Below are 24,244 nucleotides of genomic sequence, written 5' to 3' on the forward strand. Positions count from 1 at the left end.
CATTAACCGTAAATAGGCCCAATATACAAATACAGATTTAAATCTATGTATTGAATTGGGCTAGAAGTAAAAACAGCGGACACGCGCTGTCGAAACGCCGGTGTGAGGAAGCACGGCAGCAGCACCAAGCGAAGTGACCTTCGTGCTGTCTATCGCTTCAACGTAAACTGAGCGGCGAGAACACAGCACGCGCAGAGGTGCGAGCCGCAGGCGCACCCCAACGCTGTTCGCTTTCAAGAAATGGTCCGCACGGCCGCGCAGCACGAAGTTGCTGCCAGTGTACTACCACAGAGAAATTCAACAACAAGGGACACACGGCGAAGACTGGCAACAGGAAACACGTCAAGCGTTGTGTTCATCCGTTAGCTGACGCGCGCATCGAGAAAAAGGAATGTGAAATGACCTTGTAGACAGCGTTTTATTTGTTGTATTCTTTGCCGCTAAAAATGAAAAGTTTTTGCGTATGAACGAACCTTTACTTTGCGACTTATTTTTCTTGCGTTACCTAGCCACAAGCTAACGGCATGCCAGACACGCCACCGAAGCGAGCGAGGCCGGCTGCGCATGTGAAGTTCGCGTGTTCAACGACCCGTCTCTTTTGGATGTTGCCTGTTTGTTGGGATCCCGGCGTATTCCCGCGTTCCTTCCGCACTTCGACAAGGCGCGACTGCACTATTGGACTACGGAAAGGTGAGAAATTTTGTTTGACAGGCTGCGACGTATTTTAAGCAATTTAGGCGTTTACTGCACGGGACCGAAACTCGTGACGTAGTTAGCGAAAAGCAGCTCGGACGTCTTGGCGTAGTTGAGTGAATGACTCATACTGGGAGATGTTTACGACGCTTTCTATGAGCCCCACAATTACTATAACTTATTTCAGTAGTGTTTGGGCAGGCCAGGCTCGCCGCACCCTGCTTTCTGAGGCAGCTAGCCAAAAGCAGCTCGGCCGTCTGACGGAGCTAGTTAGTTTCGCGTGTACTGAAACTTACTGGAACTAGGAAGGAACAGCACCAACTAAGACGATCACGAGAGGGAGAACGACACAGGACAGGCGCTTGTCCTGTGTCGTTCTCCCTCTCGTGATCGTCTTAGCTGGCGCTGTTCCTTCCTACTTCAGGTATGCACCTTCTAGCCCAAATGAATTTCGTTCTGAACCATGAATCTTACTGGGACGAGTTTTGGCGCTTTCTCTGACCCCCAACATTATTGTACCTAATTTCGTTACATTTGGGGGAACTTTGAAGCACTGTAGCCGCGCCCGGCGTTCTGACGCAGTTAGCGAAAAGCAGCTCGGGCGTGTGACGCGGTTAGTTTCGCGTGTGCTGAATTTTACTTGGACACGTTTTGGCGGTTTTTCTGGTCCCAAACATTATTGTACATAATTTCGTCATTTTTGGGGTACTTTTGAAGCGAAGTGGCCGCACCTGGTGTTGTGACGCAGTTAGCGAAAAGCAGCTCGGTTGTGATGACAGTTTCATTGATTGTTTGATTATTTTTTACTCATCTTAGCATTCCTATATTACAAAGAACTTTCCGGACCAATAGCCGAAGGGTAGTGATAGGTCCGACAAAAGAAAATATAATACTGGCAACAATAAAGAACAGTAAAAACGTGACAATGAGTGAAACTAAGGAAAATAATTGGTGTGCTTTTCCGTGCACCAAACTGAAACTAAACTGAACTGCAACAGCAAAAGAAATAACAGGTATGGCAGAATTTTTTTTTTACAGAAAGGGCATGCAGATACTTCAGTGCCATAGTAAAGTTTCGTGCACTTGTGAAAAAATATGGAATGCTGTGTCATGCAGTGTACAAGGAAACAAACTAAGAAGTGCAAAAAAGACGTCTGGATTCAAAATGGTACAAGAAAGCAGAACAACACTTTGCGTTATATACAAATTGACATGTGGGACGTTGCAGTGAAGGGAAACAGAATATGTAAGTTTGTAATCTGTAATGTCTGAATGATGATGAAAAAGAAAATCATGTAAACTAAAGCAACTGCAGAGAACATTCTTTAAGTTCCTTGGAAAAGTTCTGAGAATGTTTTATTTTGGGTGGTATGTTGCTCCATATTTTTGCACCATCAAATTCTAGTACCCTGTGACCACAAACATTGCTACTGGGAGGAAGATTAAAGTTACCTAATGTGACATTTCTAGTGGGACGTGCTGATGCCTGAAACAGAGCAGCCGCAAAGGGATGGCTAAACATAACGACGTAGTATACAATCTCTGCAATTCGTAAGTCGCGTAGCTGATGAAACGGTAAAATTCTGAGCTCTCAAAAGAAAGGCTTGCTTGAAGCGGTGTAAGTAGACTGTGTCATTATTCTAACTGCACTTTTTTCTAATATTCTTATGGGATATTATACGTTTTATAAGTGCATCCCCAAGTTTCAATACAGTATAATAAGCGACTGTGAATTAAGGCAAGATACACAATGCGCAAATATTGATTTCAAAAACGTTCCGTGTTAATCCCAACGTGCAGCATCCAGATGCTATTCTGGCGCCAACAGCACTGATGTGTTCGTGCCAGTGCATATACTTATCAAAAACTACACCAAGGCATCTATATGAATTATTTTGTCCCAGAAGGCAGCTATTAATAAATAGTTCTACTTTGGCATCACAGATCTTTCTTTTTTGTGTGTGGAGAATGGAACACAACCTATTTTCTTGTTCAAGTATTGACGGTAATCTTGGCCAAAAAACATCTGGAAGTTCTGTCGAGCTCAGCGTTAGCTTTTGCCGCCAATTCTGTAAGATTCTTGGCTGTTAATACAATGCATGTATCATCGGCATACATGATAATTTCTGCATAGTGTAATAGTTGGCGTTTACTGAATCCTAGTGGGACAAGTTTGTGACGCTTTCTATGGCCCCGCAACATATACTTTCTTTCGGTATTCGCGCTTGTCGCAAACGCGACGAGCGATTGCCAAGAGTGATAACACGGGAGTGTGGTGCTTGCGCCGGCAAAACGCCCAAAAGAGCTCAAAAGCCAGGAACTGGAATATTTGTCTTCTGAACGACTGAAAACAGCCTTTGCATCCACGTATTTGTCTTGTGTGCGAGTAGAAGGCATTCTGCAAGCTTCTAGCATGGTGGCATATATGTTGTGGCCACCTCTGCGTATGTAGCATACCATCGCGTCGGCTGAGGCCAACTTGTTTTGGAAACGCGCATGCAGTCGCCCATATATTTGTGCTCTAAAATTGCAGGAAATAATGCCCGGGAACGGGGGAATGCTTGCAAATCAGATGTTTTCTTCATATTTTATGGTATTGTTTGGGATGAGTCGGGTATATTCTACGGCATGTATCATCATCAGCAGCAGCATCATAATCATTGGACTGTTTTATGTCCACGGCAGGACGAAGGCCTCTCTCTGCGATCTCCAATTACCCTCTCCTGCCCCAACCGATTCCAAGTAGTGCCTGCGAATTTCATAATTTCACCTTCCCGCCTATAGTCTTCTGCGGTCCTCGACTGCGCTTCCTTTCTCTTGGCACCCATTCTGTAACCCTAATGGTCCATCGGTTATGTAACCTACGCATTAGATGACCAGTAAAGCTCCATTTTTTTTCTTAATGTCAATTAAAATATCAGATATCCCCGTTTGCTCTCTGATCCACACCGCTCTCTTTCTGTCTCTTAACGTTACGTCTAACATTCTTTTTACTATATTTGCGATATTTACTACTATATATTTACTACTATTTTACAATATTTACTAGCAAACTAATTCTACTAAATAGCTTCTTAGTTACAAGTTTTGCGACACATGTTTGTAATCGACAGTTGAAGGGAAGCATCACATTAGTCTAGTTTAGTGCTTACATGTTTCAAAACGGCTATGCAGATTGAAGTTGCTGGCGTCAAATTAAGTTTATATGATTACGAGCGCGATGCCTCGTAACGCGACTCTATGTCGAATCCTTTGTGACGTAAGAAACGTTGCGTAAAGTGAAGCGGCCCTCGTTCTTGTTCCGACTGCTCCTGTGCGCAGCTGCCGATTGCATGCACCGCCGCTACGGCTGCAGGGGTCGGGCCAACACCCGCACTGATTCCAGGGGTCGGGCGCACTGATTTATCGCGCCGTACGGCCCAGCTTCACTTCACGCCGCCCCCCTACGTCACAGCCGGCTGCGCTACGTCACTGCGACTCGCGCTTTACGGGGCAGCCTGCGTAATCGACTAAATTTAAGGAATCTGTTGACGCCAGATATTTTCGCTTTCCATGGCCGTTTCCAAAGTATAAAGACGGAACTAGACTGTAGTGAATTCCCTTCAATGTTACAGTACAATAACTTGCCTTAAAATTCGTAACAAAGAAGTTAATCATGTAATTGGTTTAATTAGTGAAGAAAACGCTTTTCATTTTGCAAATGATGTCCAAATAAGCAGAAAGTTATTCTTTAGTGACGCGATTGGAATAACTTTTGTAGTTCCTTTATTTTCTTACATACGTGCTCGAATTAAAAGAAAATATGCATACATATTATTCACATTCCTACCGCTCTATCTCCATGGAGCGAATGCAGGATTCTGTAGCAAGTAAATAATAAAGAAACGCGGCAGCTATGTAATGCGTGTATTGTTATATGTGTCCCATTGTGGGCCGCCATCGTGCCAAAAAAATTCAAATTTCTAAGTGAAATTACTGATAAATTGTGACAGGTCTAAATTGTCGCCTCTCAACGTCCTGCGCTTAAATCAGACACTATTCATGAATTCAAACATGGTTGCGCAGATAGATAGATAGATAGATAGATAGATAGATAGATAGATAGATAGATAGATAGATAGATAGATAGATAGATAGATAGATAGATAGATAGATAGATAGATAGATAGATAGATAGATAGATAGATAGATAGATAGATAGATAGATAGATAGATAGATAGATAGATAGATAGATAGATAGATAGATAGATAGATAGATAGATAGATAGATAGATAGATAGATCACGGTCAGTGAAAACATAAGGTAATGTAGTCAACCGGAATTCATTTAATGGACATAATACATTCGCGTCCTTCCAAGCACCCAGGAGTCGCACTTCGGTGTAATTGCGGGTGCGCTCACGTACCTCGGCGATGCTAGCGAGCTGGTGCTCAATTATCTGCTGGTGGCAGGTGTCACCAGCGGCGTAGTTCTGCACCTGCATTGATCCGTCAGTGTCCACGTAGTACCAGCGGCCGTACAGACCCACGGAAACGGACAGCGCCGCCGTCTTCACGCCCTTGTTCCGCATCTTGTCCAGGTCGCCGGCGTGCCTGAGTGCAGTGAACTGCGTGCGTTGCCGCCGTGTAGAGAGAAGTTGTTGGTGTCACGTGATTAGGCGTTATCATTCACGCCCTCGCATTGCTACGCAAAGTCGATGGTGGTTGGTATCGACAAAGCAGTTACAGTAGACTCGTCCCAGTTATTCTCGTGCTCCAAACTGCATTTATATAACACAGCGCGGTATAGGTCCGTAGCTATGGCGTTGCGCTGCCCAAACTTGGGCTCACGGGTTCCATCGCGGCTGCATGGACGCATCCCAACGGGGTTAGAATGCGATAAGGATAACGATCGTGCTCGGCACATTGGGTGCACGTTAAGGAACCCCAGCTGGTCAAGTTTAATCCGCAGTTCCCCAGTAAGGCGTGCCTCATTATGATCCCAGGAATGTACTTTTTTTTCCCAGTTCTCTCCTCTTTAAAGGTTTCGATTTCTGACATGCGTCCAACAGCTCCATATAGCCACAGCTGCACCGGGCAACACATAAAACGGGGGAGACGCCACCTCCTTTGAGAGGGAAGTATAGAAATCCCATATTCATAAGCCTACAACGGGATGCATCATTATAGAAACATAGTATCGGTACAAACGGGGCATTCATATCAGCAAAATTTTCTTCGCTTTTACAGAGCGCAGCTGGGTCACCTTTGCATAATGCGCTTATTCACGCTAATTATGATATCATTCTCGGTTGTCACATTATAATGCCAGAGGCTCTGCAAATATCACTTCTTCAATGACGCTTTTAAGGACATAATAAAAAAAAAACGACCTTCGTTGCACGAAGTGAGCCCGCATTTAGCGTGGCGTACTTTCTCTCATTTCTGCTGTGATTGTTTATCTAATAATTCTCTTATTGTTCATCTTATTCTTCGTCTAAGTATTTCTGTTATTTTTCAGCCCAGTTCAATATAGCACAATTACTTGAATTATTAAACGACTGTATTGTTTCACATCTCATTTACTAGGATCCGCTGGTGTTGTTTCTTTATCTTCCGACCAAAGCGACAACTTCGGCATAGGTAAACTAACGTTGTTCTAGACTTCTAGACGGCGCTGCCGTTGCATATCAGTCCTTCTAGCTCATCGTTCAGCTGCAAGATCATGAGAAGCGCCCGCTCCGTTTACACTACTTCACAGCAGTGGAGCACCAACTGTTCTTTCCACTTGTGGCTATGGTGTTGACCTGCTAAGCACGAGGTCGCGGGATCGAATCCCGGCCACGGCGGCCGCATTTCGATGGGAGAGGGGAAAGCGAAAACACCCGCGTACTTAGATTTAGGTGCACGTTAACCCTTTGTGGGACAACATATATTTTTTGCAAGAATTATAAAAAATTTTTTATTACACTTGAAAATGAGGTGTACAGAAATGATTCTAAACAAATTTCACAGTTTTATTATGTATAGTTAAAGAAAAAAATGTGGGACGCATTTGTCCCATTGACACTAAATGGGAAAATGAAATGTGGGACGTATTTATCCCATTGACCTACACGGGTGCCACACTAGGTTAGTTCTGACTAACCACTTCATGGAATGGTCCAAAACAGGTCACACAAAGCGGGACTGAGCATGCCTTGCACAAGAAACTTGTTCGCACTTCTTTCCCCCTCGTGGAACACCAACGGCATCTGCGCCTATTTTCCACTTTCACAGGGTTGTGCTCTCTTCCCATGAACCGAACTTCATCCGATACGCCAACCATTTTGTGGCCATTTTTTCTACCCTCCTTGTTCATTCTGAACGGCTTCCTGCTGCCGGTGGTTCTGAATGTCTGGCCATTGATGAGTTCCCGTCCAAGAACCAATCGAAACCATAAGTAGGTCATTGGATTCACAGCATTTACTTGAATGAACGCGTTGACGATGGCTGCATCGAGCAAGAAATAAAATATTCTGTACCAGGACTTTTTGGACCTCCTGTCAGCTCGGTATGCATTGCGCTTTTGGTCGAATTTGTCGACTCCTCCCATCCAAGTGTTGTAGTCGGATATAGCCTTTGGACACTGGACGGAAACCGAAGACCCATTTGCAAGCTTGCGGACAACTTCTTCTGTGTCCTTTGGGTGGTGAAAATTCGATAAAGCATGCACATTTTTTGTGTCACGCCACTGATATGCAACAATGCTTCCTTTTGATCGCCAGATATATTCTCCTCTCTGGAGTTTGTTGTCCATTTTCAATTCATCAGGCAGATCCTTCCTGTTTGTCCGGACTGTACCAACAGCAAGAATTCCTTTCTGTGCAAGGTCCTCCATGAGGCGAGTGGAAGTGAAGAAATTGTCAAAGTAGAGTTGCGTGCCAGGCTCAACGCCTTCTACCAGAGACAATACGACGTACTCTCCAAGTGCTTGGTTGGCAGGACGCTTCGCATTTTTTCCTTCATACACCTGAAACGCAATCAGGTAGCCGGTTTCTGAATCGGCCCGGCACCACACCTTGTAGCCGCGTTTGATGGGCTTCATTGGCATGTATTGCTTCAGAGACGATCTTCCTTTGAATAGGATCATACTCTCATCTATAGCTTGATGAGCCGATGGCGTGTACTCTTTCTGAAAACGTTTGTTCAGAGCATCGATGAGAGGGCGTACTCTTGCCAGCCGGTCATATCCATCTTCGCCTCTTTTTTTTTCTTTCGTGTTGTCACTCAAATGCAGGCAATTCATGATGGATTGGAATCGCTTGAACGACATGACTTTTGAGATTTCTGGTGCATTGAAAAAGTTATCGCTGCTCCAGTAAAGGTACAGCTGATGTCTCGGGTTTACACTCATGAGAATCAGAATGCCGAAGAAAGCCCGAAGCTCATCTAACGTGATCGTTTTCCATTTTCGCCGGTTTTTCTGTTCTGCAAAGCGGTTTGTTTCCTCTACAAGGAGCTGCATTACTTCGTCGTCGAAGTAGAGTGAAAAAGCTTCAATCGGTTTGGATGGCAACTTTTGTGACATCTCAGGATCCCATGTTTTTGGGACTTGCAGAACATGGTCTGGCTCGTCACAACCCCATGTGCCCGGCGTTTCTTCCTCATTTTCCACGATGTTGTCGCACAGGTCTAGCGATCTTTTCCGCCTCTTTGTTTTCTTTTTTGTATAGGTTGCCTTGCGTTTTGCCTGTCTGCTCGTTGACGCAGCCATTTCATCTGCACTGGCATCCTCATCTGTACAATGAGGCGCAAGCTCGGGAATGACATTCTCGTCTGTGCTTTCCCCATCCGAATCATTGGAGTCCGGATCGTCCGATATGCTAAAATAGAGCTCGAGAGCTTCTTCTTGTGATAGAAATCGCTTGCCTGCATTAGAAAGCAACGACAAGTTCTAGATCAAATAATTCGAAAATTACCGCTCAAAATTCTGCCATTAGGCTTAGCAAAATGTGCAACTTTTTTCAGCATGGTATTGAAAATTTGCATTTATCTCATTATATGTAAGCTCAAATCTCAGAAACAAGAGCTGATTTTAATCCAGGGTTGTTTCTCTGAATGCAGAAAAAAGGAATTACTTACCAGGCATGTTGATTTTCTTTTCTGCCGGATCGCATATAGTCGAAAACTTCCAATGCATCAGAAAAAAAAGAACGAAGTTTCAAGTTCTGGACTCACTGCCTCATCTAGTGGAGGCTGCTGAAACTATATTTAAAAGAAGTACTGAAACCTCTCAATAGGTGGTAGCACATCACAAGAATGATTCCGGTTTCCTTCTGCTTCGTACGAGCCCTTTAGAGTGGAGCACTATGTGGGACGTATGTGTCCCACTGTCCCACAAAGGGTTAAGGAATCCCTGGTGGTCAAAATTTCTGGAGTCCCCTACTACGGCGTTCCTCATAATCAGATCGTGGTTTTGGCACGTAAAACCCTATAATTTCATTTTAAACTTTTCTAAATCGGCGCCTGGAAAGAAAAAGAAGAGATTATGCGCCTTTCCGAGCACCGAATTGTATCTAGCGCTGAAGCCATGCACTCCGGGCAGTGCCAGGTGAGCCGATGACGTCACCCGCAGTGCCGCTTGCCTGTTCTTATCTATGCCATCCATCATACCCCGTGACAGCTGCGCGGCTCACCTCCTTCTTGGGGTTGTGCGAACTTCTATCGCCGAGCTTCATACACCCGCATCGCGAACCTTCAAAAACGGGGGAATATAAGCTCACGCGTAAAATAGTCATGGCGAAGGAGATACTCAGCTGATCACATGAGAATCAATACTGCGTAGCGTGCCAGACCTCGTCATCCTCCTAGTATGAGGCTGCTTCTAAGTTCTATTGTGTTGAAACGTGCTCATATAAAGTATAGTTACTCAATTGAGAAAGCAGGCGCCCCCTAGAACTCTGCAATGTATTGCCTCTAATTACGTGCCTCTCCCCCCCCCCCCCCACCAAGAAAAAAGAAAGAGAAAGAGATAGAACAGTCTCAATAACGAACACATATATCGAGGGCTACGCTTTCGTGTGCCGCATGAGCTGTAAGTCATAGCAGAAGTCACAATAACTTCACGATGTCCCTGCTATTCTCATACACTACAAGAAGTATAAAGTGAATCGAGGGTAAGCGTAGCATTTATGAATCCGGCTCGTGTTTCTACTACAAAAGCCATGTAGCCATTACGAGAGACTGTTAAGTTATTATTACGCGGATTCTATAATTCAGATATTCTGCTTTTATTCTGACCATACTACAGGGGAATGTAGTATTGAAGCTTTCTCACCAAGTTGAAGAAGTAAACGTTGTTGCTCTGAAGATTCTTTGGTTGTTTCAGTAGATTCGCTGGCAAAATTTTGCAGTCCTTAAAATTGCTGTCCCTGTCGTATAGGTGCGCTTTCGAGATGAATAGGTCCGGCATAAGCACGGTCCTAAAGAAAAGAATTGAAACAGTGTGAAGAGCAGGGAAGCATGAGATGAATCCTTCATTCAATTTCTTTATCAAGTTCACTTGATGCTCACAATTATCAGCATGTATAAAAACCTACATCGTTACGTTTGGTTACAAATTTTGTCAACTACGGTTGAGTGAAGTAACTTTATTTCGGTCCAGAGAAGACGCAGGGGAGACCCCGCGCCAATCGGCTAGTCCCACGTAGGGACCGCCAAGCCGAGCTTGACGGCCCGATCGCGGGCACTCTGGACGGCCAGGGTTTGGTCGCTGAGTTCGGGGCTGCCCAAGAGCGCAGCCCACCTATCCTCGCTGAAGGAGGAGCCGATGGCTTCACACTCCCACAACACATGGTCCAATGCTGCCCTTAGTCCACAGGCAGGGCAGTCCGCACTGGGATATATTTCAGGGTATATGGCATGAAAAACCGCGAGGTTAGGGTACGCACGGGCTTGTAAAAGTCGAAGGGTAACCGCCCGCGCCCTGCATAAGGCGGGGTGCGGGAGGGGGAATACCCATCTTGACAGATAGTAGTGTGTGTTGATTTCATTAAACGTAAGCAAGGGTTCCCCGCGGGGCAGGGGGACTGCTGAGGCGGCGCGGTCAGTGAGTCCTCGCGCGGCCTCGTGTGCGCCCTCGTTAGGGTTGGAAGGAGAGCCCTCAATCGACCCCAAGTGAGCGGGAAACCAAATGAGAGAATGTGGAGAGATACTTTTGGCGCTTTGGAGGATGCGGAGGGCCTGGGGGGAGACCATACCGGTTTGGTAGGCCTTAATGGCTTCCTTGGAATCACTATCGTGCACAGCCAGCGCGATTGCAACCTGTTTCGCTACCACGGGCCTCGAAGTGCGTACCGTAGCGCAGCAAGTGAGCCTTGAATTGGAGTCTACGATGGAGATGGCGAATGCCTCTTGTTGGACATATGCCGCGGCATCCACGAAGCTTGCCTCAATGTGGTTATTGCGGACATGCTCGAGTAGAGCTGTACCCCTGGCCCGACGTTTGCCGACGTTGTTTGCGGGGTGCATATTGCGGGGAAGGGGCGCGATGTGCAGTTGAGACCTGATGTCGCTGGGAATCCGCACGGCGTCAGAGCACTGGTCGACAGGATTGAGGTCCATCTCCTACAGTTGAACGTTATGCATTGAAAATAAAGGACGAAGAGGCTACAGCTGACGTGAGAACACTTTCATACCCCTGTCACACGGCACGTGTAATGTCATTCGCAGCTAAGGAGATTACATACCGTAGCTATTTTTATTGCTTCTACACGGGCATGCTGAATGAGATTCGCAGCTAACGCTATTCACACATTCGACGAATTTCCAGAACTCATGCAAGTGCGACTTATGTAATCTCGACTACAGGGGCTTGGCAAAAATTTACGAAATCGATAAGCTAAAACGAAATGTAGTCACAGTAAAGGTTGTCATAATTGGTGTTATGAGCTGTAATAATTTTATGACGCACAGCACGATAGTTGAAGTAGTTTGTGCAGCTAAATTCTTGTCCCCAGTCTCCAAGTGCACGCTATATCACCTCTAGTCGGCCATGTTTACAAACACTCATTTGTTTTGTTTTCATTCTATTTATTTATTTATTTTCAAATACTGCAGCCCTATTCAGGGCTATTGCAGGAGTGGAGTACAGTAAAGATAACAAACAAAATCAGTTGAACATAATAGATAATAGAAAAAAACAACAAGGGGAAGCAATCTTATCGCACTAGTGCTTCTACAAGATCACGTAGTGTCAATTCACGAACAGAACCGGGTAATTCATTCCAGCACTCGACAACTCTCGGGAAATAACTGTGTTGGAACATGTTAGTACGTGCAAAGAAAGGCTTTAGGTTGAGGGAGTGGCAACGTCTGGTTGGAAGAGCACTGGCACATCTGATGTAATCATCAGCAGATAGTTGACAGCATGAGTGAATAATTTCTGCTTATTGTTTTCAAAGTGGTGCCGCGCTAAAGCTTATCCGCCCACTATACGGAAGCCAACTCTGCAGCTTCGTCAGCGGAGAATGAGAAGCAAAAAAGTGCACTGGACTGACGACGAGAAGAGCGTGCTGCTGAAAGGTGGGCGAAGACCACCTCACCGATTTTTGCAGGGCGAATCACAACCTGAAAGCACGCATGCCGACTGCCAAGTGCCCGTGTGCGCAGGGAGCCGATAGACATTGCCATCAATCGGGAATGCCATTTCGTATACCTGTGTATACAGGGAATGCAAGACTGCAATGACATTCGGTATGATCGAATGACACTTACTGTGAATGACATTACACATGCCGTGTGACGGAGGTATTGTTCAGACTTGCAAACTTCTTTTATGTTGTGCCCAAACTTCTTTACCGAAATATCAGCTTCATACCGGCCAACTCAGTCACGACATATTGTAATAAATTGTGCTGCTTAGGCAGAACCTCAGAATTGATCACCTTTTTAGGAAATAGGAAGTTCGCGCTTACTTTGATTGCAGGAACGAGACGAAAAAAAAGGAACTGCCTACAAGCTATGTCCTGTATTGATTTACGCCTTAAGCTCATTTTTAAGAGACAGATTTCGTCAGCGTAAACAGAGGTCATAAATAATGCTGCCGCACAGCAGGCACGTACCCAAGGGGGGGCCCGGGCCCCCCCCCCCCCCCCCGAAATCAAGTGGCATACCCCCCCCCCCCCCCTCCCCACACTCCTCACACATTCCTAAAGCGCCGCCAGATCAATGTTGAGACTTGGCTGCTTTTCATCGGTCAGCATTATGCTGCCTTTTTCACTCCTTTTAGGTGGCGGTAGTTATCGGCATCTCTTGCAATGTGAAGGGCAGTTTTCTCATAGTTTCCGCAACCGCGCGATTAACTCGATATGCGTTCAGTTGTCAACATCTATTCAACCGTCACGCGCATAGCTGTTGCTTTTGTTAGTTCAACCTTCTTTGTTTAGGCTGATCCTAGGACCAGGAGAGGGATGCGGCTGTTACTCAGCTGGTCTGTACTCTCATGGAACGAGTTGCGGCGGGAGAAAACGCCAATTGCGTTTAACTTATCCCTTTGCTTCATTATTTCCTTGAGTTACGACTTGCCGCGACGCTGGCAGATGCCCGCAACCATATACACGTGATATGGGTTAGATAAGGCGGCAAATAAAATAATGTGAAAGAGCGTCCATCATGAAACCCTGCAATAACCCTTAAGCCCATAAGCAAGATCAATGTCGCCCGTTACCTCGTCTGTTTTTCCCTAATTGTATAGCACTTTTCGTGCAAAATTGGCAACTGGAAACAAAAATCGCAAGGAGTTGAGAAATTAAGCGATCTACTAAGGGAGAGAGCCAAGGCAACAACCAAACTGCAAGCAAAAGCGAATAATAAAAAAAAGTTAACCGTTGTTTATGAGAATATTTATGGATCAACATCTTTTTATTTAAAAAGGAAGTAGAGAAAACGCCGCCGGAAGTGGAGAACAATTACTTGTTTTGAATGACGCTTCTACAGTTATCGGTCGAACCGCCACACGTAGCCACTTCTCTGCTGTGCTTATGTAGGTACTGCGCTCACCGCGATAGGTGAGCGCAGTACGTCTAGAATCGCAGAGTCCTGCGCTCTACGCGTTTGTATGGGACTGGCGGCCGCACAGCGTTACGCAACTCGCGGAACTGTCAAAACTGATCAACAAGGCGAAAATAACTGATATTCGAACCTATAACATGAGAAAGGCTGAAGAAGCCGTAAAAAATTAACGCAGCCTGAAATCAGTAAAAAAGAAACCTGGCATAGGACAAACCATGATGTATGTATGCACTAAAAGATAAGAAGGATAATATCATCAGCAATCTCGAAGATATAGTAAAAGCAGCGGAAAAATTCTAAGCTGACCTGTATACAGTACCCAGAGGAGTCACGATACCTTACTTAGAAACCGTAATGAACAGGATACAGAAACTCTCCTATAACTAGCGATGAGTTCAGAAGGGCCCTGCAAGACATGAAACGATGAAGAGCGGGAGGAGAAGATGAAATAACAGTCTGATTTAATCAAAGATGGAGGGGACATAATGCTTGGAAAACTGGCGGCGCTTTATACGAAGTGTCTATCGACTGCAAGGGTCCTAGAAAACTGGAATGCAGACATTATACTAATCCACAAAAAAGGAGACGTTAAAGAATTGAAAAATTATGGGACCATTAGCTTACTCCCAGTATTATATAAAATATTTGCCAAAATAATCTCCAAACACTGGACTTTAGTCAACCAAGGGAACAGGCTGGCTTCAGGAAGGGATACTCTACAGTGGATCACATCCATGTCATCAATCAGGTTATCGCGAAATCTGCAGAGTACAATAAGCCTCTCTACGTGGCTTATATCTATAGATTACGAAAAGGCATTTGATTCAGTAGAGATACCAGCAATCGTAGATGCAGTACGTAATCAAGGAGTACAGAACGCTTACGTAAAAAGCTTGGAAAATATTGCTACATGCGTGGGGTATTTGTTTGTTTGAACGAGGCGCATAGGCGCCATCCCTTCAGAAAAGAGGAGGAAGAACGAACTGGGCTCGCGCTGTGAATCTAACCGGTCAGAGCTGCAACCGTTGTTGCAAATATAATCTGTAAATAGTTTCTCGCCTTACTGACTCGTCCTTCGCGTAAGAATATCTACAGAGGTTTTACAGCTACCTTAATTCTACACAAGAAAAGCAGGGAGATACCTATAGAGAAAGGGGTCAGACAGGGAGACACAATTTCTCCAAAGCTATTCACCGCGTGCTTAGAAGAATTCAAGCTATTAAACTGGGAAGGCTTAGGAGTAAAGATCGACGGCAAATATCTCAGCAGGCTTCGGTTTGCCGATGACATTGTTCTATTCAACAACAATGCAGACGAGTTACAACAAATGATTGGAGACCTTAACAGAGAGAGTGTAAGAGTGGGGTTGAATATTAATATGCAGAAGTTGAAGATAATGATAAATAGCCGGGCAAAGGAACAAGAGATCAGGATCGCCAGTCGGCCACTAGAGACTGTGAAGGAGTACGTTTACCTAGGTCAATTAATCACAGGGAACCGTGATCATGAGAAGGAAATTCACAGAAGAATAAAAATGGGTGAGTTCGCATACGGCAGACATTGCCGGTTCCAGACTGGAAGCTTAACATTATCATTGAAAAGGAAGGTGTGCAATCAGCGCATTTTACCAGTGCTGACATATGGGGCAGGAACTTGGAGACTGACAGTGAAGCTTCAGAACAACTTAAGGACAGCGCAGAGAGCGATGGAACGACGATTGCTAGGCATAACGTTAAGAGACAGAAAGAGAGCGGTTTGGATCAGAGAGCAAACAGGTATAGACGATATTCTAATTGCCATCAAGAGGAAAAAATGTAGCTGGGCAGGTCATGTAATGCGCCGGTTAGATAACCGTTGGACCATTAGGGTTACAGAATGGGTACCAAGAGAAGGGAAATGCAATTGAGGACGACAAAACGCTACGTGGAGCGATGAAATTAGGAAATTCGCGGGCGCTAGTTGGAATCGGTTGGATGAGGACAGGGGTAATTAAAGATCGCAGGGAGAGGCCTTCGGTGGTGGTGGTAGTGGTGGTGCCCCCCCCCCCCCCCCCGAAAAAAAATCCTGCGTACGTGCCTGCCACACAGCTTTTGACGAGACCGTTATGAGATACACAAATTGTGACTATCTACGCCCCTATGGTTTCTCCTTGTTCGGTGTCTAGTTCACGTGTGGTACCCGATGTCTTTCGTAATTCCGCATTTGGCCCTTGTCAAGTGTTAATGTGGCGTGGTCACCCACATTTCTCATGAGTATATTGTAGGTATTTGTCTTGGTTAGTTTGTTCCAATCGCAACATTTGGCATTGTCGTCCAGTCTTATATGTAAGTATTTCAATGGGGACTCACGGATGTGCAATGCAGTGTTGGTCCCATTTTTTTTTTTTGTTCCCGTGTATGCGAGTGAGCTCAACTCGCAGGAGGGAAATCGCCAAAAGACATGCAGTTTACTCTCATCATATGGCCTAATTATTTCTGATTACAGTGTACGTTCTGCAGAATATCCGCAGACTTTCTGCATCCTGTGACTACAGATGCTTCGTGCAGTATTTGCAGAATAAAAACATGCACCAATTCGTAGCAGGGAGGTGATAGAGGCCGTGTCATAATGTATGTGTGTGTACGTCTTTTGCAGACTCGGTGGCACATTGTCTGTAAATTTTCTGTAGAAAGACCGAAAAGATTTTTGTGATTTCCTTACAAAAATATTTTCTAACAATGCCCCATACAAATACCCCAAATGTGGTATTTTTCTCTGCCCTGAAAATCGCCTTTGCATGTTCCGGGGTTTTACACACCTTGAAACTCAGAGTAACCGAATCGGTACGGTTTATTATTTTTTGATATGCATTCTTGTACATTCAGTTTTGTACCACAAGCTCCATAAATATGTTAAGAACAGCAATAGCGTCACATATATAAAACTATGAATTAAGAGGCTTAATTGAGAATACATGTAAGAGGCCGCAAAGCTAAGCGCAATATCGCAAAAATATGAAGGAGCGAGGAAATGCGAAGTGAACTGCGCATATTAAATATAAAAATACTCTAGGTGTGGGAATAAATTTGCAGCGCAGTCTATTAATGCATTTGAAGTTGCTGTATTTCTCATCATTATTATAATGGTTGAACAATTGCAGTGCCAACTTTTTCATTAATAAGTGCAAAAAAATTCCGTAATCTCGATGTGAATTGCTGCAAATTTTGCAGCATCGCCACAGAAGTGTCACAAGGAGTTGTAACTTTCACGGTCACTTGATTAATATTCCTAGTTTTCTTTACAAAATTACATAATGGGGAAAACTAAATGCTGAAGTCTTAAGGCGCGCACCTGCATCTGACAGAGGGCCACGATGCAGATTACCATTTGAGTGAGACCCTGGCGCAACTAGAAGTGTGGATATGTCATGAAAACGTTGCACTGGCTAAAAACATTTTTTTGTTCAGTGTCTTGGTTTCATTCTTGCATTATCTTCATACACTGGCCTAAAGTCTTGTTTTTTTGCAAAATGTAAGCTCGCTTACCTGAACGCCTCTGCCACGTTCGAAGCCGAGATTTCATCATAGTACGGAGTCCATGTCGACGCCATTACGGTGTAGATCGGGCGCTGAGGGGTCTTCCGGTCTTCCAAGTAACTCGTGAGCCGCTGCGAATTATTCATTTTTACGAAAATCAGTCAGCGCTCTTAGACAACTTTTAGTGCGGCTTATAAGTCAGCAGTTGTAACTGAGCAAGTCTATCCAGATTTTTCTATTGCGATTAGCATTCTACGGGGAACTTCACTCAATTTTCGATACGTATATGTATGCTGTCCGTATCAAACCTTATTCAGGCGGTTTTCTACGAAAGAAAAAATAAGAAAAAAATAAGAACGTCAAATACGTTGGTGCTGGGAGGAATCGAAGCCACGTCATAGAAAATTTTCAAGGGCAGGAATCCGACAATAAAGCGCGCTGCGTCACGAATGAGAGACCAGCGGGGAAACAGTTCTTACGCACACCGGCGAGCCGCGCATCTCAGAGGCACCGTGCGGGGTTCGCGACGGCGTCACCAGATGGCGCAGCATGTCCAGAGTAAAGCACCAGAGAGCTAGGAGCTCGGCTGCGATACACGCTTCCTACATGATGCGTTTCGATGACGGCGACGCTGTGTTTGAAGTTGGAAGTTTATTTCCTTTCTTCATTACAGAAAGAGCAAACAAGAGCTAAAGGCAATTTGGCCTGACAGGGGCTCTTGCTCCTAAGCGCGTTCGGCTTACATGATGATCCAATGTACGAAAAAAGCAAATACCGTATTTTCGCGATTCTAAGCACCCCTCCCTCCCTCTATTTTCGCGAGAAAGTTAGGAAAAAAGTTTGCATGCGAATCTAAGCACCCCCCTATTTGTTAGGAAGAGCGCTTAGCCAAGGCCGCCAAACGCGCTTGCTCACTCTGGAATCATTGCTCGGCGGACCTGCAGGCACGCGGTCGATGCTTCTGTTGGACGCGTTTCGCGGCCATCTGACCCCGGAGGTAAAGACAAAGGTTCGAAACATCAACAGCGACTTGGTTCTGATTCCGGGTGGCATGACGCCAGTGCTGCAACCCCTCCATGTTTTAGTGAACAAGCCCATCAAATCCAATCTACGACAGGAGTACGAAGAGTGGGTGCGAAACCCTGAACGGAAGAAGACGCCGACGGGAAAGTTGCACAAAGCGTCGCCATCAGCCATCGCAAAGTGGATTTCTGACGCGTGGAAGAGGGTCCAAGTGGACGCTGTGGACAAATCATTTAAGAAGTGCTCGATCACAAACAACTTCGACGGAACGGAAGACGACCTGCTGTGGGATACCGAGAGCAGCAGTTCAAGTGGTGCGACGAACTCGAGTGGCAGTGATAGTGACTGAGCATCTTACACAAGCGGTGGATTCACTGTCTGCGACGATTTTTCTTTGGAATGTTTGTAAAATAAAATGCTATTTCACGCACCCATCTCGCCGTGATGTCCCAGCGAAAAGAGGGAGTGGTAGGGGGGGGGGGTCATTCTAGATTTTTCGAATCTAAGCACCCCCCCTCACTTTGGGCATCGCGATCGTGGAAAAAAGGGGGTGCTTAGAATCGAGTAAATGCGGTATAACAAGAAACAAGCAAGTGCGATGTAGAAAATACAAATAAACGAGATAATGTGTACATTATACAATATTGTGAAAGACATTTATGCTTCAATTTTTGTTTGTGCATTCACATTACAGCGCAGGTTAAGGAGTACAGTCGCTGCATTATTCGAATGCTAATCAACCGCATTAACATCGACGCTCATCGTGAGATGGGTTCTGCCGGAATGTTCTTTTTTCTTTCGTGTTGAGCATGGGGCTGCTGCAGATGCTGTATCTTTGTGCCACCCAGGTGACGTGACTGGGTGGCACACAGCCGAATATGACTCGTGTGTGTAATAGCTCTTCTTGCACATTCTTTCCGGTCATGGTAGATGGGGTCCCGACTCTTTTGGTGGACGGATCAATACTGCACAAAAGAGGTTTTTCATGACGTTCAGGGAATTAAGCGGATGAGAAACGAGAGTCGCCCCTGTAAAACTGGACAAGGTTGGTCTAGAGGTTACTCTAAGAAATTAACTAGATAGGCACCACCCCGCTACATGCACGATTACTTATCTTTATACAAAGAATAGTGTGCATTGTTCCCTGCAATAACCAACAAAATGCATTTGGTCACGTCCCACTAAAGTGTATCGGCGTATATTTAAACCTTAGCTAAATTTAGCTGAGGCACTCTGTATAATATGGCTTCTTATTTGGTGATTATTTCACGCGTTAGCCTTTTCAATGAGCGCCGATAAAGAAAGCCGTGCAAATATTATTGCATAGCACGCCTGTTTAAGTCACGCGTAAAACAGTTGTAGGTATTTACAAGACACTTGCGAAAACACCATCCGCGATCGGTCACAGTCGCGGTGGTCGTACCTTTGTCACACTGACTATTGTCGTGAACGACGGTGGGCTAAATTCCGGCCAATCAGGAAATACATTGAAGTGTAAGAAGGGCAGTAGTTATGTAAATAATTATTTTCATTTGTTTATATCTTAAGGCTAATCCAGAGGTCCGAATGGTACTCTGGCTACTTTTTCACAAGGAATGACTTGTCGTGAGTAGTCTTTGATCTGAAAAGTATCGATAATAACGAAAGGAATATTTGCACTACACTGGTCTTGTTTTATGAATAGGACCTCAATGACATGTGTCACCAGGAACAGTAAACTTTAAGCGTCAGAACACATAAAAAAGAGCATACAAGTCTGCGTAGTAATCAACGTACTGTGTGTGATTGCCTGAAAAACTCCCATGTTTCTATGCTTCCAGGTTGATATTCTGATGGGAATGCATGGCAGAAGCAACTGCCCATCGACGCGAAAATTCTAAGCAGCTTATCGCTTTAATCATTTCGCGCTAGAATTACTCCGTCACAACGCACCGTAGACGCAGTATCATCACTGGTAAAAGAAGGTCCTTATCGCTGCTCCTCTGACAACAAATCGGACAGCGGGAATTCAGCAAATATACAACTGTAAAAGCGCATCGGCAGAGCATCATTGCGCTATGATTTGTAATCCATGGTATTGCCTGTTCATTTCAATGTAAGGATTTTCATTTTGCTTGCCGCTGCTCTTGAAGTCGTCTTTCTTTAAAAGCCTTTTCGTTATAGTTCCACTCTTTGGCCACACGGCCAAACAGGCTATATTTAAGCGTTAAGAGAGAATAATTTTCAATCACTCAGGCGGAACACACGTACATAACCACACGGCCATGGCCCTATTTGACCATATTTGGCCCTTCCGCCACAGGCTCCGCATTCGTCATAATCAACCACGCTCCAGTCGCATGGCAGAAAATGGCAGCAAATGCTCCAAACATTAAGGCATATATATATATATATATATATATATATATATATATATATATATATATATATATATGTAGCTATCGTTTGCTACTAGGGGTACGGAATAGCAATTGTTAAGACCGAATTGAATAATTTTCGAATGAACAGTCATTCTGACATATAATATCGCACGTTCACATCCCAGTATTCTTAAAAGTTAGCAAGTTTCTATGACACAGTACCTTATGAAGCATTGCTTATTAAAAGCGCAAATGGAGCATTAGACGCAAACAAGTAGTTGCTTCGATGAACAGAGCGCGAATGATCGCGGCACAGCTTGTAAAGTATGGCTACCCAAGTCACGTGGCCTGCTTCAATATGAAAGTCCACTTGTTCTATGTCTATAATATGCCCTTGGCGGGGGGGGGGGGGGGGACTTACCGTACTTTTTTCCGATGTTATGATTGTTTGGGCGCAGTTGCCGTTTTGAGATTTTTGAAAAGTATTACAAAAATATTAACATTTTAGAATACTGACTATTCGATTCGAAGACAGAATCAAATACGACACTATTTGATTCGTCATTGGCAACTTTCGAATATTCGCACATCCCTATTTGCTACCGTGAAGACAAATCACGCGCTTCCAGTTTGCACTTAGGCAAACTTCTTTTTCTCTCTTTTGTTTTGCGAAAAGCTCATATACATACCTTTAGTATGCGCAGCGACTCAACCATCCCTTCTTCGTTGAACTCGAAGGTGTTGGTGTTGATGTAGCCGTAATGGAAAATTCTTTTCGTAAACAACTTGTGCAAATGACCTTTCATGGAAGAGTCCTTCGATGCCGTAGCCGTGTCGCGACGTGCTCTGTTGGATTGAAAATGTAAAAAAAAAAATATGCACGTGATAAATGAATTCTTTCACGGGCTTCAGCAGGCACAAAGACAACACGCATGTAGCTGCTCAGCCGAATTACCCTCATTAAGTAACGACCGGAGAGGGCAGCAGTAATAATTTAATGCACTGACAAATATCAAGCACTATTTGAGCCAAGAGCGTAGAATAACCTACCCAAAGAAATTCAATTCAACTCAGAGTGTTTCCTATGCGTTCGAAATATTCGCGCTGTAAGCAGAACTTCCTGATCTCTGCGATCGGGGCAAAATAGCACCCAGCCAAGTTTCTTCGTTGAAGATTACTGAGGAAGACAAGACAACGGGATCAGTGAATCCTCAAAGTGAGGAAGCTATACGTCTTTTAGTGCTAACCTATAGTGGAGGCGCCTGAAATGGTCCAGTGACCTCCGCTCAATTCTTCCAGCGCTACAGATTTAGAGGGGAGGCGTTTTAATTTTAGGGATCAGTTGACACTGCTCAGATGGCGTAGTTTATTTCATGTTCCCTTTCTGTTTATTTGTACATACCGCAGCGCAATAAGCGCTATAGCGGGCGTGGATTAACAGATGGAAATTGTACACCGTGAAGTACGATACAGTGATGCGGGTGATGTGCTAAGACCATACATCTTGGATGGCAGATACAAAATTTCGGGATGGGCATGAGAGAATAGAGCCAAGTAAGGAATTCCAGTGTCCTATGGAACGAAGGAAAAAGCTGTATTTCAACATATTAGTGCGTGCAAAGTGGGCCTCAGGTTTGAGTTGTGGTGTCGTCTTGTCGATGACCATGGCACTAGGTTAGCATAGTCGTTTCTTTAAAGTGTAGCGGAAGAATTGAAGATGATGTGCAAGAAATCTAATAATGCTATGCGGCGACGTCAGTAGACCGAAGTTAAATTCAAGGAACGAAGTGCAGAAAAGGGTGAAAAGTCACGATCACAAGGGTGACGTATAAATCTTACAGCTTTTTTTCTGAATTGTTCCTAGCGCGCTAATCTCACACTGCTTATAAGGATTTCAAACGACAGATGCGTAGTCAATAAGAGGATGTATTAGCGATGTATTTAGTAATAGCTTATTATCTTTTGGATAGTGTACGACGTAGGAAATCAAATTTTTAGTGCTTTGTTATAAATTATGCAATCAACGTGATTAGACCATGACATGTTATAAGCAAAAATGACACCGAGATATTTTTACTCGGATGTTCTATACAAAGCGTGGTTATCGAAGGAGTAATGAAAAAAGAGAAGTTTTTTACAGAAGGACATACGGACGGTTTTAGCAAATTTAACGTTCATTTGCCAGGTGTTGCACAAAGTGAAAAAATCTAGAAAATGACTCCTGGAGGTGGCAATGATGATTAGAACAGTTAATAATTTCATATAAAACACAATCATCAGCGTAAGAACGAATGTTAGAAGAGGTGTTAACAGTCACATAGTTTATGTAGATTAAAAAAAGCAGTAGCCCAAGAACGGAGTCTTGAGGCACTCCAGATGTCACATCAACAGCAGTAGACTCGGTCGAGCTGTAAGAGACATACTGAGAGCGAAATCAAAGAAAGCTTGGAATCCAGTGAACTAGCTGCGAAATATTTAGTACAGCGCTAAATTTAGCAAGGAGTTTATTTAGAATGTAATACCGTGTCAAATACTTTAGAGAAGTCTATAAAGATGGCGTAAACCTTGTTGCCAACATTCAAGTTAAGGAAAATGTGATGCGTAAGCTCAAATAACTGTATTTTCGTATTAAAACCGCACCTAAGCCCATGATGTATGTTAGATAGCAGATTCTTTGATTACAGGAAAAGCACTAAGTGTTTATGAATGATATGTTTTAATATTTTACATGACTGCGATGTTATTTAAATCAGTCTGTAGTTCGACAAAGACTGCTTATCTCCAGATTTATAAAGAAGTAGCAGTTTAGCTAAATTCCATGAGGAAGGAACAGTGGCAGATGATAAAGATTTGTTAAATATATGACCGTCAGGTATCTTGATGACCACAAACAATAGCTAACCAAGAATGCATTGTGTATCTCGTCCGGAGCGGTGCATTTCTTGGTATCCAAGTTCGACACCAGGTTAATAATGCCTTCATTGCTTATGTCAATGTCACTCATTGCTTCAGAGCAAACTATAGTGCTGAGAAAAGGAACGAAGTTATTGGGTACAAATACGGACTGAAAATACTTCTCTCGTATAAGGCGGTATCATAGTATAGTTCTAATATATTTAGACTCTTCTGCAATTTATAACGCCTGAGCTGCGGATAGATGGCGCATATGCAAAAAAAACATTCAGTTTAATATTTCATCCTTGCAACATGCAACATTTGTGTTTACCCTTGTTCACGTGGGCTTGCACGGACACCACCTGCGTTTCCACCTGTGTATTTATCATTTATCACAGCAGAACGCTTCAGCCCTGCAACAGATACACGTCACACCCGAGCGCAAAAACTGTCCGTTTTTTTTAAGCTATTCACCTGCTCCTCGTGCCTCCTTTCCCTTTTCCTCAAATGTCGCTTTCATTGGATCTATTGCCAGGCTCACTTGCCTCGCACAACAGCAGTATGTGCACCCTTACCGTATCACATTTATTGTATTGCTAAAAAGAGCGCAACAATGTCGTTGCTCCCCGCTGTTTGACTGGTCGTGTCCTGAGCTGAGAACACAAAGCTTCGAAATTGTCTAAGTTGGGCACCACTTAAAAAAACAACAAAGAAAAGGAAGATGT

The 24,244-nt window shown here is 44.2% G+C and overlaps 2 protein-coding genes across 2 annotated transcripts in view; both read right to left on the reverse strand.

The window, feature by feature from the left end:
* Window positions 1–24,244, reverse strand: part of LOC129384001 (uncharacterized) — a 43,063-nt gene that overhangs the window by 5,277 nt on the left and 13,542 nt on the right. The window contains exons 3-6 of the mRNA XM_072284384.1: window positions 21,314–21,470; window positions 17,251–17,372; window positions 9,993–10,137; window positions 5,101–5,301 (exon numbers count right to left, since the gene is read on the reverse strand). Coding sequence (XP_072140485.1) covers window positions 5,101–5,301; window positions 9,993–10,137; window positions 17,251–17,372; window positions 21,314–21,470 — 625 coding nt within the window. The remainder of the gene's footprint in view (window positions 1–5,100; window positions 5,302–9,992; window positions 10,138–17,250; window positions 17,373–21,313; window positions 21,471–24,244) is intronic.
* On the reverse strand, window positions 6,586–9,068 carry LOC126523658 (piggyBac transposable element-derived protein 4-like). The gene is made up of 2 exons (XM_072284383.1): window positions 8,798–9,068; window positions 6,586–8,584 (listed from the first exon to the last, which is right to left on the reverse strand). Exons 1-2 carry the CDS (start codon window positions 8,853–8,855, stop codon window positions 6,807–6,809), a joined length of 1,836 nt encoding a protein of 611 aa, XP_072140484.1. The 5' UTR covers window positions 8,856–9,068; the 3' UTR covers window positions 6,586–6,806.

Source organism: Dermacentor andersoni, chromosome 9 (assembly GCF_023375885.2).
Source record: "Dermacentor andersoni chromosome 9, qqDerAnde1_hic_scaffold, whole genome shotgun sequence".
Taxonomy (NCBI): domain Eukaryota; kingdom Metazoa; phylum Arthropoda; class Arachnida; order Ixodida; family Ixodidae; genus Dermacentor; species Dermacentor andersoni.